Below are 16,421 nucleotides of genomic sequence, written 5' to 3' on the forward strand. Positions count from 1 at the left end.
TCCCGAGGACCAAGCGTGAGGAAGCCTGTTCTAAATTGTACTGTTCTAAACTGTAAAAGGAAAATTGGTACTGCATGAAATCCTTAACTGAATTGAAAATCAATTTGAATCGTGAATCCAACCAAATCGGGCCCCTTCTGAATCAATTTGAATCAAATCAATTTTGGAAATCTGAATTAATACCCAGTCCTATCAACAAGCACAGCAAAATCTGCTTGGTTAAACCCACTTAACAACTATAGCTACTGCGTACACAAGTGAGGTCGGCAGGTATCAAAACACAGATGCAGAATGTAATGTTTATTCGGATAAGATAAACAATATGTGGACACTCAAGTGAAAAACTAGGCACAAAAATATACTTTGTCTAATTCATAGGAATCCATAACACAATTCTGATACTCGTTGCCTTTTGTTTCTCCATTCGTAACGCTGGACGGATTTTTCTTTAGCCTTCTCATTTACCGATCCAGGATAGCCCATTTCAAGATGAGGAACAAGTCAGGGTGGTTGTCGATCGTGCTTTGGAACACCTGAATAAGACCGCAAAACAATATGACTCAGCGGATTTTATAATGCACAAACTTGATTTATTATTTCTTTAAATCCTCTCCAAATAACAAATATATAGTCAGAAGTACTTACTGGCAATAAAGTGACCCTCACAAACCCGTCCGCATCAGTCGGAATCCAGGCTTTGATCGTCAAGTTATAGTTATATAAAAATATTAACACTTATTTTGCATACAAAGATACAGAAATATGTAATATTTTGGTTATTTTATTTTGTTAGGGAAATGTCATATTCACAAAAGCCAAATTTTGTTCAAGCTTACGGTATTTTTTTTAATTAATGTTGGTTAACTCTAACTGAACTCTTAAATTTATAAACAAGAAGAAAGGTAAAAATAATTTTTATATATTTTTTTTACATATTGGCCCTAGTCTGTGAATATTTTTTCTACTGTATATCTATTTACTTAAACGTTACTATAGTATATAAATCTGTATTTTTGTCTTTTTTTTTTTTTAAAGGACTCTGTGTGTGGATCTGTTTTGCTTCAATGCTGGTCCTGACCGGTAGATGGCGTTAAGCACCCGAATAAATTATTGTTACAACCAGTGGCGTTAGAAGAAGAGACAGAGCGGATACAAAACACCAGAAAACGGGCATCAACTCTTCGACTGGCGATCACCTTAAAATGCCTTCTGTTCAATTATTAAGAGCATTTGTCAGTGAGAGGCTGTCCGTTGCTGTTGATGAGATTATGATGATATTTGAGAAAACAATAGCCGAATACGAGGACGAGCTCAAGCATCATCGCAGGCTGCTGGGAGCTAGTCAGCTATCCAGCAAGACGATCGATGACCGCGGATCAGGTCTGATTGTTAAATTCATTGCTCAGTGCTTTATATTGTTTTGCCGTCGTCTGTCTAGTGCAGGGGTGGGCAAACTTTTTGACTTGCGGGCCACAATGGGTGTGAGGACCAGGAGCATTTGGACCTCATAGCACAGTAAACACACAGATAAATGTACAACCCGATTTACTTATAGTGTGCACTAAGGACTGCGTTTTTCAAATGTGCAAAATCCACTTATTTAAAACAGCTTTTCCAATAGCTTCATTTTTATTGTTTTAGCTCAACTTTTGCTGTGTTTTTATGCTTTGTAAGGTGACCTTGGGTGTTCTGAAAGGTGCTGTTTTTAAATGAAATGTATTATTATTATTATGATTATTATAAAATAGCCCTAATCCAGGTAGTACGTTTGCCTCAATGAATATGCATTTACACACTATTTGGCAAAGTGGGAGGAGAAATGTAAATAGATTATAATAGCACATACACTGTGATCTGTCAAACCTGGTGATTGCATCTATTTTTAATAGATTTCAATTCAAGGCGTAAAGTTAAAAAAATCAAGATTTATTGAAAAAAGATGATCACTTTCAACATTCAAAACATATTATTACCCAACGAAATACTCAATGTCAATCATTTCTGCTCCACTGCTGTGCATAAAGGCACACTCAATTAAAAGACGCACTTTCAAACTTTTTTTTCATAACAGAACATAAGTAGAAAAACTCACAAATTTTAGTGGGAACAGTGTTGTTGGTCTCCCTTTTTTGCCAGTACATCAAAGTCTGGAGTTAGTTTTGTTGTGGCAATTCTCAGGATAGATCTGAGGTGTTGGTCAGTTAACTTGGATCTGTGACGGCCTTTATTGATGTTCATGATGCTGAACGTCTGCTCACACACGTAGGTCGAGCCAAACAACACCAGCATCTTCTGTGCCGTCCTCCGGAGGTTTGGAAACACGGCTTCGTTCAGTGAGGCATAAAAGTCATTCAGTTTAAGAGACTTGAACTTCTCCTTTGAAGCAGAGTCGGACTGAAGATCGATCAGTTCCAACTGCAGCTCCGGCGGTGCTATTTCAGGCTCTTGTGACAGGGGACAGGACACCAGCTGAAGTGATGAGGCAATTTGTTTAAAATCAGAGAAGCGACGGCAGAATTCTCTGTGCAGGTCGTCCAGTGATTTGCAGTATTTATTCGTGTTTTGGATGGTCCCTTTCTGCACGCTAGTGTGGGGAAATGAGCGAAATATTTGTTTGACGTTTGTCTGGAGAATAAAATCAGCTTGGATTTGAAGGCGCTCACATTTGTGTACATGTTGTGCACAAACTGATCTTTCCCCTGTAGCTTCACGTTCAGCTCATTCAGGTGTGAAAATATGTCCACAGCAAACGCAAAGTCACAAAGCCAGTTCACGTCACTCAACTCGGAATATTCTTCGGATTTTCCCATTAACTCCAAAAATGAGCTAATCTCCTCTTTGAGCTCCCACACTCGTTGTAACACTCTTCCCAAACTTAACCAGCGGACACGAGAGTGGTAAAGTAGGTCCTGGTGACCCGCATCGGTTTCCTCCAACAGTGTAACGAACTGACGATGATTAAGTCCCCTCGCTCGTATGAAGTTAACAAGTTTTACAACTGGATCGACAACGTGATTAAGCTGCAACACAGACTTACACAGAGACTCCTGGTGAATGATGCAGTGAAGGAAAATAACGTCCTGCTCAGGGTTTTGCTCCTTCACTTTATCCTGGATCCTTTTCAGCAGTCCGACGTTTTTTCCTGTTAAATTTGGCGATCCATCCGTGGTGACATTGGAAAGTTTACTCCAAGGAAGCTGCATCCTCTCAATGACAGCGGACACATGTGCATACAAGTCCTCTCCTCGCGTTTTCCCCTTCAGCGACTCTATGCTCAAAAGCTCCTCGGTTATCTCAAAACTGTCGTTTATCCCTCGGATGAAAATTAGGAGCTGAGCAGTGTCTTTTATGTCGTTACTTTCATCAAGTGCCAGTGAATATAACGTAAAGGTCCCCGCCTTTTTATTTAACGTGCTCACTATATCTTCATCAATCAGTTCCACACGGCGAGTCACTGTCCTGCGTGATAAACAGATTTTTTCAAACTTGCCTTTGGTCTCCGGACACAAGAGACTAGCTGTCTCTACCATGCATTCTTTCAAAAACTCGCCTTCGGAGAAAGGCTTGCTAGCCTTCGCCAATTTGAACTCCAGCAAAAAACCTGCCCTGGTACTTGACTCCTGAATTGAAGTTTGTCGGTGAAAAAAATTCTGCTGAGCCTGTAAATTAGCCGCCAACCTCTGTGCAGTAGCCTCCCGTTCTTGTGTTGACTGCTTGCTAGCATAATTTGCATGTTTCGTGGCAAAGTGACAGCTGATATTGTACTCTTTAAAAACCGCAACGGCTTCTTGGCATATCAGACTACAGCCGTTGATCGGACTTCAGTGAAAAAATATCGTGTTGTCCACTTTTTATTAAACACTCGGCCCTCACCGTCCACTTTCCTTTTCTTTGGTCCGCTCATTTCTACAGACGGGGTCAGATGGTCACTCACAGCAGTCCTTCACTTTACGTGAGACCGCGCCAGCGATTTTATTTTCTGCGCCCTCGTAATTAAAGAAGCGAAATAACGCCATAATATGTGTGTGTTAAGAGTGGCAACTTAATCGCTGTCCTTGGTACCCGCGGTAAAGCACTATTAGGGACGTGAAGGGAATTTTTTTTTTTGCATATTTTCCTCAGGCCCACCCACAATAAAAATCCTGGCGCCACCTATTGGTGAAACGCGGGCATTGCAGGGACACAATTAAATTAATGATTTTGAATTTTTTCTAGCCTTATTGGATAAGTTTGGCGGGCCGGATTGAAAAGCATAACGGGCCGTATTTGGCCCGCGGGCCGTGGTTTGCCCATGTCTGGTCTAGTGAGTATTTGTAACACGAAAAAGATCCAGTGTTGTTGTTGTTTTCATTTGCTGAAACAGAAACACACGTCCACTAGTTCCATCAATGTAGTTTAAATTGGACAGATTTTAGCACATCCAGACGTTGGAATTCTCGCAGTCGGCGTGATGTCACGATGGCGTCATCCCACGTAGCAACGTGTCGGCCATTTTAAAAAGGGGGCACGCACAGGTAAACATTGTTAGACAAACGTTGCCCGAAATTAATATATTTCAGCTGTGTTTTGCATCTTTTTTCATTAAAATCGTTCAGCATGACTTATAATTATCACGAGTCACTGCCAGACACTTTATTGCGTGTGTAAAACCACCTCCACCATGTGACTCTCTCACCTGGTGTGTTTGAAACTTAAAAGGTTGTCAAAAGCAAGAAAATGGTATTGTCGAGACTGCCGTAAAACAAAGTGAGCTTGTCTGCATTTTTTGCTTACATAGCATGTAAATATTGTTTATGGTGTTTGCACAGTTTTTTTTATTTACTTGTGTTCTACCTCATCTTTGTGCAATAAAATTTATACTTACTTTATATCATGTTTCATGTTCCATTGCAAATAATAGGAGAAAATAAATAGCTAATAAAACAAATGAGGTACCATTTACTGTCATAAGACTTTATTCATGTAAATAAAAAAACGAAAAACAACAACAAGTCAGAGCACATCTGCTGCAACAATCAAAAGACAGATTCCAAACTATAGAAATAAATTTGAAATGGAAGCGCCTTTTGAGTACATCAGTAGAAAAGAGAACAGTTAAAAATCTACAGATTAAAGGAGATTTTGACTATTAAACTAATGCAAATATTAAGAAAAAAATGCTGTGCGGTTACAATGGTCAACCTGTAATGACCAAAAATCAAATACGATGAATGCATCACAATGATTTGTAAGATGATCTCAATTTACTGTTCATCATACACAATGCAGGGGCCTGATGTTGCTCAAAATGGCACACACTTGCACAATCTTATCACAATTCGATAAAGTACATCCCAACGCTTCATCTTTCAAACTCTGCACACATCGGATTGACAGTGTACCTTTCAGAACACTAAATCTATTTTATATAACGCGTTCGACATGCATCCTCACGGAGGAAATTTTCCTTGATATCTCTACTTCTCTGGCAGGTAGCTGTTTCTTACCCCTCGTAAAAGCTGGAGTCAAAAGTTCACAGCTACAACGAGTAGCAAAGTCCCCATGAAGGGTATAAACCCCCTTTCAGCAAGTATCTGGTCACCAGGCATGTGATACTTGGAATCAAAACCAGACTCAAACTGCACATCAGAAGCCCTCCCACCCCAACAACTAGACAAAAATGTGACATTTCCCAATGGATTGCAAGCAACAAATACTTTAACAGTACAATGTTTTTTGTAGCTGCTGTAGCACTGAGCTCTGGCTAGCAGGTTCTTTGGCAATTCGATGAAGATCTCAAAACAGTCAAACAATTGTGGTTAGTCTAGGAAATTTGGCACGGAAAACAGGAGGGTTGATTTGATGACTATTTTCCCTGTCAGGCAATTTAATCATGAACCCAAGGTTCTGTTTCATTTAGAGTTGAAGACGTGCAGGCTTTGAGAGATGCTCTTTGTCGGCAATTCATCTGCCAGGAACTGTAATGCATTAAGAATGAAAATAAAATAACTTCAAGATCCTGTATCCTGTCATGCATGATATAGTAATCATATACCTGTTTGAGATCTCCGTGATCACCATGATGCTCTCTCATATCGTGCCACCTTACACCCAGAGCCAGGACTATTTATTTTCTTTCTTTGGGAAGATGGAGGGTGCATAATCTGGGTGGTTCTCCATGTTGACCTTAGAACCTAGAAAGAAGTGAATTTTTTAAATTGGGAACCACAAGAATGACTTTCAATACCACATGGAATATGTATTGTGTGAATCTCAGCACTGAGGACTATTCGATACGCATTTCGATGCACTGCCAGCGATACGATACTTTAACGATACATGGAATTTTCTGGCGATACGATGCGATACGATTCACCGTCTTCACGACGCGATACGATGCGATAATCATTTAGTTCAAATCAATGCGATCCGATCCGATATGATGCAATTTGTTGCGATACGATGCAATTCAACATGATGCAAATAAGCAAAGGGGAAAATGAAAAAAAAATGAAATTCAGTATCGTACTACAAAAATGATTTGGCTTTATTCTTCATCGGCAGTAGATTTAACAAAAGAGCTGTTTTTGCCATCTTAAAAACACTCAATGAGTAACTTAAAGTGACACTTACAATAGTGCAATCAATGTTTGTTCATATTCCTGTCTGCAAAACATACTGCTTATATGAACTCACTGTGATTGTAGGCTAATACAGTATTAAGGAGCAGAAAGTGCAAAACAACTTATACCCTTTCACAATTGGATTTTGTGCAAATAAAATGTAAACAATTTGGCATCTGAAACTCACAGCTGCTGCTGTAGTGTAAACACAGACTACTCTCACTGAGTGTCTCATTACGAAATGTTCATAAGAATTAAAAAGAAAAGAACATGAAAACATCTTTCTGCAAATACCACTCACTGTCAACACCTCACTTTGTGATGCATTTCATATGGTGCTGCTTCAGGTTTTTTTTTCAGGAAGATTAGTTGGTCTACATGTTAAGGAGAAAGCCGACTGCGCTCTGCTGTTATAATGTCACCTGCTGTGCTGAACACTCGTTCAGAGGGGACACTTGTTGCAGGGATGGACAAATAGCTCCTTGCCAATTTTGAAAGGAGTGGAAGATCCACTTGTTCTTTCCACCACTGCAAGACATCACCATTGACATCTATCCCATCCCTCCCCCTGTATTTTGTTATTTCCTCCTTAGCTTTCTCCCTTATGGTCTTCTCTGGTACTGTAGGAACGAGGAAACCTCCAAGCAACTGGTCCATGACTGACTTTTTCTTGGGAGGCTCTGGCTCATCATCTAGGGTAGACAAGGCAAAGCAAGACAGGACAAAAGAGACACGAGTCACAGCAATATGTCTACAATAATATCACAAACACAAACAACAACAAAAAATAGACAGTATAATGCACATCCCCCTCTGGGTGCAGATACATTAACAGAAATGATAAACAATAGCACAGTCTCATAACTCACTTTGTAGTGCTTAAAAAAAAGTCACATATAGCTGCATGAACCTGTTCTTTTGTTTACAATAATATCAGCATATTAAATTAGTTATTAGTTAAACTACCATATGACTACAATACAATATCATCATCACACCTATTTTCAAATCAATGCACTATTATAGATAACAAAACCAAGTCCCACAACAAACCTCTCTCATCTTCCTCCGTCTCCACATCATTTTCATTGTCTTCCTCCTCTTCCTCCCTGTGGCCTCTCCCATCTTCTTTTGCTTGAGCTGCCTGGCTCTCATCATCTAGCATACCATCAGCCCTTGCCTGACAATCAGCAGAGCAGAGAGCTCATCATCATCATCTAGAAAAGCCAACTTGGACAAGTGTTGAAAACTAGCATAAGTAATTTATTTTCCATGTGAAATAAATAAATACATATACTGTAACCTAATTAGAACTAAAACAGAAAACCCTTAAGTGAGACAGAAAATAATAAGAGTAAAACTAACTGCTGCTAATATTGTATTTCTTACCATATCCTCCACTTGGTCTGCTATCCTCAGGAATATCACGTCCTTTACAGTGTTGTCAGCATCCATGAAGTGGAGGTCTTTGAAGCGGAGGTCAAGGGCTGAGGCATTGTCGAGGAAATCTGGGATGTAGTTGTAACGGGACTCAAAGTCCTGCCTGAAATTGTCTTTCATCTTGCCAATGACTGCTAGATCGCTGTGGTTTTCTCCAAATTCTGACCGTAGTGGGGAAACAATGGAGAGAGTCTGGGTCTTTTCCTCACTGAGGAGCTTGGTTGCCAATTTCAGGGGGGACATCAGTTTCACAATTTCTGGGATAAGTTTCATCTCATCATCTGAGAGGGCAGGCAGTGGTTCTCCCCTTGGCTTGATTTTCCTTAAATACTGCCGCCACAGCATCCTTCTGTTCCCAAAAACGCTCCAACATCTCAAGGGAACTATTCCACCTTGTGGAAACATCATGGATTAGCTTGTGGTGTGCCAGACCCAAGCTGTGCTGCTGATCACGGAGAGCATCAGAAGCTTTAGTACTTTTATGAAACATTTTTATGACTCTCCTTATTTTCACCAGGATAGGTTTCACCTGGTCTACTTTAAATGTTTTTTGCGAGGACAAATTCAGTGTGTGTGCTAGGCACCGCACATGTGGCTTCATTTCTGCAGCAGACCCAGCCAGGATCATGTTTGTTGTATTATCCGTGACTAACGCTGGCTTCTTGTCACCAATCTTCCACTCGCGGGTAACGTCACGCAGTAACTCTGCAAGATTTGTTCCGGTGTGGGACTCCCGGAAAGCTCTGGTCTGGAGAACGAAGTTTTGCATTTCCCACTCCATGTCAATGTGGTGTGCCGTCACTGTTATATACGAGTCAGTGGCGCAAGACGTCCACCCATCCACTGTAAGTGCGACTCTTTGTGCACTGTTCAGCGACACAACAATCTCACTTCTCACTTTGTTGTACAGATCGGAAATATGTTTGTCAGTGAAGACAGACCTGTCTGGTATTTTATACCTGGGTTCCAAAACGTGCACGAGCTGTCTGAAGCCCTCATTTTCCACCACACTATAAGGCTGCATGTCTTTACATATGCAGTAAGCAATGGCTTTAGTTATAGCCATTGCACGGTCAGAGAGAGGACCCCCAAAATAAAAAGCGAAATTTTTCTGATCCTGACCTAATTTGCTCAGTCCTTCTCCGGTGTCCGACGAGGAACTAGAACTAGACAGGGAGGCGGCGGTACACTTGTTAGCGATGTAGTGTATCCTTTTTAAGTGGGTCTGCATGTTTGTCGTGCTGCCGTTGTACGGCTTCTTCACGCGGCATTCTTTGCAAATGACGGACGTTTTGTCAAGCTTTCCGTCTTTTTTTTGCGAATCCGTAGTGTTTCCAAACATATGATTTAAACGTTGCGGGTGCATTACATATATAATCCTCCTCGCTGCTGCTCGCTCGGACGTCCATGATGTTTTACTAGTGTACTGTGGGTGCCTAACGGCTTCCGTATGGTGCATTCACTGCGCCCTGGGATTTTGGGGAACAGCAGATGGGATGAAGTTTACAATGAATAAAACGGCACTTGTATCGAAATTTACCGATGCACGCCAACGCATCAAGATGGATCTAGATTTCACACGTCAATTACATCGATACCCAGTGAATAAGCCGACGCACTCGCATCGTGCATGTGCGCATCAATGCATCCATTAATATCGATTATTTTCCACACCCCTAGTGTGGAAGTGAGCAAACTGGTAGTATATACGGCAATTTGCCTCAAAGCGTTATGTTGCCGTGAATCGCGGTAGAACAAAGTGGGGTGTTACGAGGCAGGAACCACGCAGTGCATGACTCGCGTCACGGCAAAATAACCTATTCCCGCCAGGCCAATAATATATCGCTCTGGCGATTGACCAATCAGAGCAGTTCACGGCAAAATAACACTAACAAGAGAGTTGCCGGTTACGGTAATAATAACCACTGCCTAGTCTATTGAATCCTAGCAGCTGATTAGGGCAAAAAATCTATTCAACTTTTACTCACCAGTAATAAAATGTTGGCTGCAAACGTAAGTGTGCCTGGATTTAGATTCCCACAGGCAAAAATCTTCCACGGTACCGCCTGCTCTCACTGTTCCTCGATTGATTGCTTTCAGCCATTTGTGTCATTTTCTTCTCACGAGGTAGAATGAAGAACTGCAGATGCAGCTCCGAATTCTTCCTTGTCTTACAAACCGCAACGCAGCAACTTTTAGTCATTCCGACGGACAACACATCGCAAATAAGAACGAAGTTTGACGCGTTTGTAATCCAATGCACGACAGAGCAACTGCTGGTGTTATGCCCCCTTTTCAATATGGCGACGCGTTACTGTGGTTGGTGACGTCATAATTGCCTGGATGTCCAACTGTGAGAATCGCTCGTTTTTGTAATATTTTTCTACATTCAATAAATAAAACAAAACAAAAAACTTGTAGAGAAAAACAAAACAAAAAACAGCTCCATTGTGATGGATTCACTGCCCTGAGAATGAAGTGACCTGGATGAATGAAAATATTCACAGCCTATTAATAAAACACCAAACTATTATATCTTTGACATATGTAAATAGTATAATTGCAGCATATTTAGCACTAAAAAAACAAAAAACTTAACTAATAAGCATGAATCACCGAGTGAATGTTTGCAAGAATCTTGACAATGGAAATATGTGAACTAAAACAATGTAGCAACTTCGCGACCATGCAGGGACATAAACGTGCACATTTGTGCTATTCACATAAGCTTGTAAATGTGTATAATATATATATATATTTATATATATATATATATATATATATATATATATATATTATTTTCTTTCGGCGACATGGCAGTCGCCAGTGCTGGCTTTCTCTACTGTCCTGTTATAGAAGATAACTATTTAACACATATTAACATACCAAGTTAATACTGTATTGTGGACCCCTGTATTTTCTTTGACAAAGGACTTTTCACGTCTTGTACATGAAGCAATATCGAAGTGACCTTGACTGATAAGCCTGCTCGGGACAGACTGCTTGCTTTCCTGTCTAGCTGACCCTCTTTTTCTTCTCCCAAAACCTAACCAGGCTGCATAAAAATCTTCCCATGATAATTTACTGCGCACACTCTCTCAGATCATTTCTTGTAGACTGCTCTGTAAGACTAGTTTATATTTGAAGCTTCAAAAAGAAAAGAAACCCAAAAGACAAATTGTTTTCCAAACAGTTTCATTCATCTCGCCTTACTGCTGAAAATTCCACAACACTCCCCAAAATATGTTACCCTCACAGTTTTTTGTTGCATTTTTAAAACATAATTGTTTTGGCAAACTCAAAATTAGTTACTTGTAGTCTTTGAAGCAGAGAAATCAATAAAATCAATTCATGGTGCTTTACACTATGTTTCAATGTATTTGTACATGTTAGACTTACAGTATAGTAGGACTCGAAAGTATATTTGTATTAAAGTTAATTTTGCAAATGATTATTGGCCTACTTATTGGTTATCGACATCTGCACTTTGTAAATTATTGGGTTATCGGTATCAGTTGAAAATAGCATTATCGTGCATCCCTAATAAATAATAATACTAATTGATAGGGTATCATTAATGGCATGTCAATACCACTTATCCTGTTGTTCAGGATTCACAGGGTGCTGGAGCCTGTACCAGCCGACTTTGGGCAAACTGCACCCGTAACTAGTCGCCCGTCAGTTGCAGGCCACATACTGTAACGAACAATCAGACTTAGATTCACACCCTGCCAGCATCCGAAGTCAGGTAAATGTCTATTGTTCCAACATCAGTGACTTATGTCTGTTTCCTGTTTGTATTTCAGAAGCGTCTCAGCACATCCAACCTGTGCTAATCAGCATAAAGATGCCCCCTGTGCATCCAGAGAAGAGCCAAAGTCTGGAACAAGAGACTCCACCGCCCCCATATGTCAAAGAGGAACTGGAAGAAGTCTGGAAAAGTCCAATATTAAATCACTGTCAAAAATCAGAAGAGATGAAAGCCTCTTTGGCAAATGAAGAGGCTAAAGAGAAACCACTTTCATCGACAATGCAGCAAAGACAAAGTGTTGCACACAGACAAGCCGTTTCTCCTACTTCCAGTTTATGTGAGCAAGCTAAATGTGAAGCTAATGAAGAAGGCTGCGGAAACTCTGATTCGTTTTTTCACTTGGATGTAGCGAGTGTCAAACCAGCAACTAACATTAGTCAGGCTGCTCTTGAAAATACGGGCAAGTTCAAGAATAGCAGGAATCAGACTATTGATCAGCCATTTTCGGACTCATGGCAATCCAGTGATCCTGAAACTCATCTTGGCTCTCATAATCAGGTCAAGTTTTACAAGTGCACAGACTGTGGCAAAATATTCAAATACAACCACAATTTGCAGAGGCACATGTCGTGTCACACAGGAGAGAAACCATTTGGCTGTATCGAATGTGGCAGAAAATTTAATCAAAAGGCAAGTTTGGACAGACACAAAAGAGTACATACAGGAGAGAAACCTTTTAATTGCATGTTTTGTGGTAAAAACTTCACTCGTAGGGGATCTTTAACTTCACACATGAGATTTCATACAGGTGAGAAGCCTTTCGCCTGCTCCATATGCAAGAAAAGTTATAATAACAGAGGGACACTGGTAAAGCACATGAGAGCACATGACAATTACACGAGATAAAACAAACAATCAGTTGGAAAATTATTGATCTTGGGCTTTATTGATGATTATTTCAACAATGTCAAGTCATCTGTATATTTTGAAATTGTGAAAGGGTCATTCCATGCCAAATCACCCAAAAAAATATGAAAATTATAACCAAACAGATTTTGATTTGAATGATACTTGCTGTACTTATTGAAAGTGATTTCACAACACTAACTCTCAAATTTTGGGTTAATCGGACCAGAGGTTTGGGAGCTACGGCCTGCCAAATTTGGATATTTTGGCAAAAACATCTAAAACCCAGGAATCCGGCTCCCGAGGACCAAGCGTGAGGAAGCCTGTTCTAAATTGTACTGTTCTAAACTGTAAAAGGAAAATTGGTACTGCTTGAAATCCTTAACTGAATTGAAAATCAATTTGAATCGTGAATCGAACCAAATCGGGGCCCTTCTGAATCGATTTGAATCAAATACATTTTGGAAATCTGAATTAATACCCAGTCCTATCAACAAGCACAACAAAATCTGCTTGGTTAAACCCACTTGGGTGATTTGGAAATTATTGCACCCTTAGAAATAGTTTAATAATAGTAATAGCAATGAAATCAGAATTAATTGTCAATCAAGTGTCGTTTGCTTGTTCAATGAAATGTTAAAGAATAGATGAAAGCAACATGTTCATAGAGAAATGAAAATGTCTTTGTAAACAGCTTATTGTTGTAAAGACCAACCTTTTGTATTGATTTAGAGAAAAATATATTTTGTGTGATATTAAAAGTGCCTAGCGATTGGCTGGCAACCAGTTCAGGGTGTACCCCGCCTACTGCCCGAAGCCAGCTGGGATAGGCTCCAGCGCCCCCCGCAACCCTTATGAGGAAAAGCGGTTAAGAAAATGGATGGATGGATGATATTAAAAGTAAACAACAATTAAAATGTGACGTGACGGTGAATGTGACAGTTTGATGAGCATATAAGAGAAGATCAAAAAGTTTGAACTTTGAAAATGGAAAATAACTAAATTATAGCCCCCAAACATTTTGTAGTTTGGTAAATGAATTGGGCCAAAGGAAAGTTAAATAGTCTCCTGTAGTGGTAACCCGAGAGGATGGATCATTATGTTTTGATGTGGAAAATGGTGTTTAGTTTTCAGGAAGATTTGTTTCGAACAAGGCCTTGTGCCTACTGATTGTAATCTAAAATCAATCTTATTCCAAAGAGTCAGATCTCAGACTCTTGAAGCCCAATTAATTACAGAGGAATAGGCCACCTCAGTTCAGTATAGACACTGAAACCAATATCTTGGTTTGGTTTAGACAAACACCCCTCACAAGGGATACAATCGTTATCTGCTTGCTCAGCACATAGAGAGCCCTGGAGTTGTTATAACGTTAAGGCTTATTGCGATCTTGGTCACAATACCTACACAAAACTTCATGATTCATGCGTTTGTCTGGTGTGGGATTATGGTGCTGGGTGTTGTTTTTATCTTCTCTGTATTATGATTTGAGGAGACAATTATTCTGTACACTGCCAGATGTAGCTGTATTTTTGTTTGTAATGTCAGTGGAAGAAAGACTCAAGGATCTGGTGTGTAAGGTGTAAGCCATTTTATGTGGCTCAGTTTCTGTTATCGGCGTGGATACAATGTAGGGACCCACAATGGTTGAATGATAGAAACCGACAAATAATCATCATTCAAACTTAACAGAAAATTTGCAATAAAAATTCCAGTATTGTACTTCTGTGAACTTATAGTATTTTATTCAATGAGCAAATTAAATTAATCTGGACTCCATGTTTCACAGTAGTGTCATAGACCTTGAGAACCTCGAGACAGGGGTGTCAAACAAATTTTTTTGTGGGTCACAAGTTATCATTAGCTAATGGAGGATAGGTGAAGAAGAAAAAAGAAATCTGCAAATAAGTGAATTTAAGAATTCCATATTGTGAATATGCATTTGATCATGTACAGTATTAAATTATTATACAGTAAATATGGAAAGTTGGCACTGTTGAGACGCCATGTCTTTGTGATATAAAAAAGTGAAACCAATACAAATCAATTCAAATCTTTTTCACCAAAATGCGACCTGTACAACTCAACAGAAAGAAAAAAAAAACTTTGAGGGGGAAATAAACAACTGAGATAATGTGGTTGCATAAATGCGCACTCCACTCCACTCTTATAAGTGGAGATGTGGCTGTGTGTTTAGAATTAAGCAACCACTCATTTGGAATGGGATTCAACACACACCTGGCACCATTTAAAGTGCCTGTGATTAACCCCATATAAAGTTCAGCTAAGGTCAGTTAGGATAGGCTCCAGCTCATCTGCAACCCAAGTGAATATAAACGGTATAGAAAATGGAGGGATTGAATTAGTATAGTAGGCTTTTATTATGTTGTTTCTAACCTTTATTCAATATGATTATTATAGCATTTTATTCGCTTCACTTTTTTACAGTGCAAAAAAATCCCACATAATACATCCGATGTACACCGTTCAACTTGCTACAAAAATTCATGCTTTTCCCCATTCATTTTCAATGGGACTGACATTGAACTTTTTTTAAGTACCACTTTTCACGCCCACTTCCATACATACAACTTATCATTACCAGCTTTCTTATAATAAAGCATCCCACATGGATTCAAATATTAGCATTCAGCTATTCAGTATTCCCACGCGATTTCTCCAGAAATTGTACTTTGTCAAATTATTATTATTAATATTATTATTATTAGTAGTAGTAGTAGTAGTAGTAATGCTTTCAAGCAGAAACCTGAGAGTTTTGTGCTAACACTGATTGATATTTGGAAAAAGGCCCCAGCTTGAGGTGAGAAGAACTACCCCAAAGCATTTTATCACCTATGTTTGACAGATTTCAGGTTATTTTATTTTCTATGAATAATGAAATCTAGCTCATGCTTTTAAAGTTCTGTGGGGACAATGGGACTTGAAATGGACTTGCCTGCCTGCCATCAAGCATCGAAACTAAGCCAGCACCTGCCCCTCTACTACAGACATCATCCATTCCACTACAAACCACTCAAGCAGAATTCAGAACTGTAGTAGGAATTTAACCATTGTTCAACCATTAAACGATGATGTCCCTCTTTTTTCTTTTTTTCTTTTTACACACATTACAACTGATTTTGATGATTTAATAAATGTTATGGAATACATTTTGAAAGTATTTTAAACACAACCAAATTGATAAACAAATAAGGCCTATCAAACATGTTTCTCATTTGAATTCCCTTTTGAAGTGTAGTTACAAGTTCTTCCCCAACAGGTGGCATTATTACCTCTCACAGTACAAGTACACAACATTCCATCATTCCATTTCATTTCATCAAGTCAAATACACATCTTTTTATACATCTTGAGGTTTCATATCGGAAAACGTTTTCAAAACTCCAATCAGCTCTTCGATATCTGATGGTCACCAGCATAGCCAAAGTAGAATAAAGAGTACAGTGAATAAATAATAAAAATAATACATGCCAGACTGGTTAACCCATTTGTTCAACATTTGGAAAGGAGTTGTCTCTACAAATATTACGTTTGCAAGTTTTATGCATATAAAAATTATACATGCATTTATGTCATTCGTATACCACTGGCGGCTCTAGACAGTTTTATGGCAGGACGTTCAGTTAGGAAGGCGGAGGCTATAACGCCCCCACGCGCACAAAAATGTGCATGTGCACATCTAATAAAGGTTTCATGCATGG

The 16,421-nt window shown here is 39.4% G+C and overlaps 1 protein-coding gene and 1 pseudogene across 1 annotated transcript; one reads left to right on the top strand and one right to left on the bottom strand.

Moving 5' to 3' along the window:
* Positions 1-1,140: 1,140 nt before the first annotated feature.
* Positions 1,141-14,421, top strand: LOC147166737 (uncharacterized). Its single transcript, XM_086088116.1, has 2 exons — positions 1,141-1,380; positions 11,849-14,421. The coding sequence occupies exons 1-2, from the start codon at positions 1,203-1,205 to the stop codon at positions 12,697-12,699; spliced, it is 1,029 nt and encodes a 342-aa protein (XP_085944242.1). The 5' UTR covers positions 1,141-1,202; the 3' UTR covers positions 12,700-14,421.
* On the bottom strand, positions 2,098-3,530 carry LOC147166738 (general transcription factor II-I repeat domain-containing protein 2A pseudogene; annotated as a pseudogene).
* Positions 14,422-16,421: the final 2,000 nt, after the last annotated feature.

Source organism: Leptonotus elevatus, chromosome 10 (genome assembly GCF_054856555.1).
Source record: "Leptonotus elevatus isolate MCC_2025b chromosome 10, RoL_Lele_1.0, whole genome shotgun sequence".
NCBI lineage: Eukaryota > Metazoa > Chordata > Actinopteri > Syngnathiformes > Syngnathidae > Leptonotus > Leptonotus elevatus.

Excerpts from the sequence above, each read along its gene's own strand:
- LOC147166737 (XM_086088116.1), top strand. The coding sequence starts at position 1,203 with ATGCCTTCTGTTCAATTATTAAGAGCATTTGTCAGTGAGAGGCTGTCC. Across the intron at positions 1,381-11,848 it reads GATCGATGACCGCGGATCAG|AAGCGTCTCAGCACATCCAA; the intron begins GTCTGATTGTTA and ends TTTGTATTTCAG.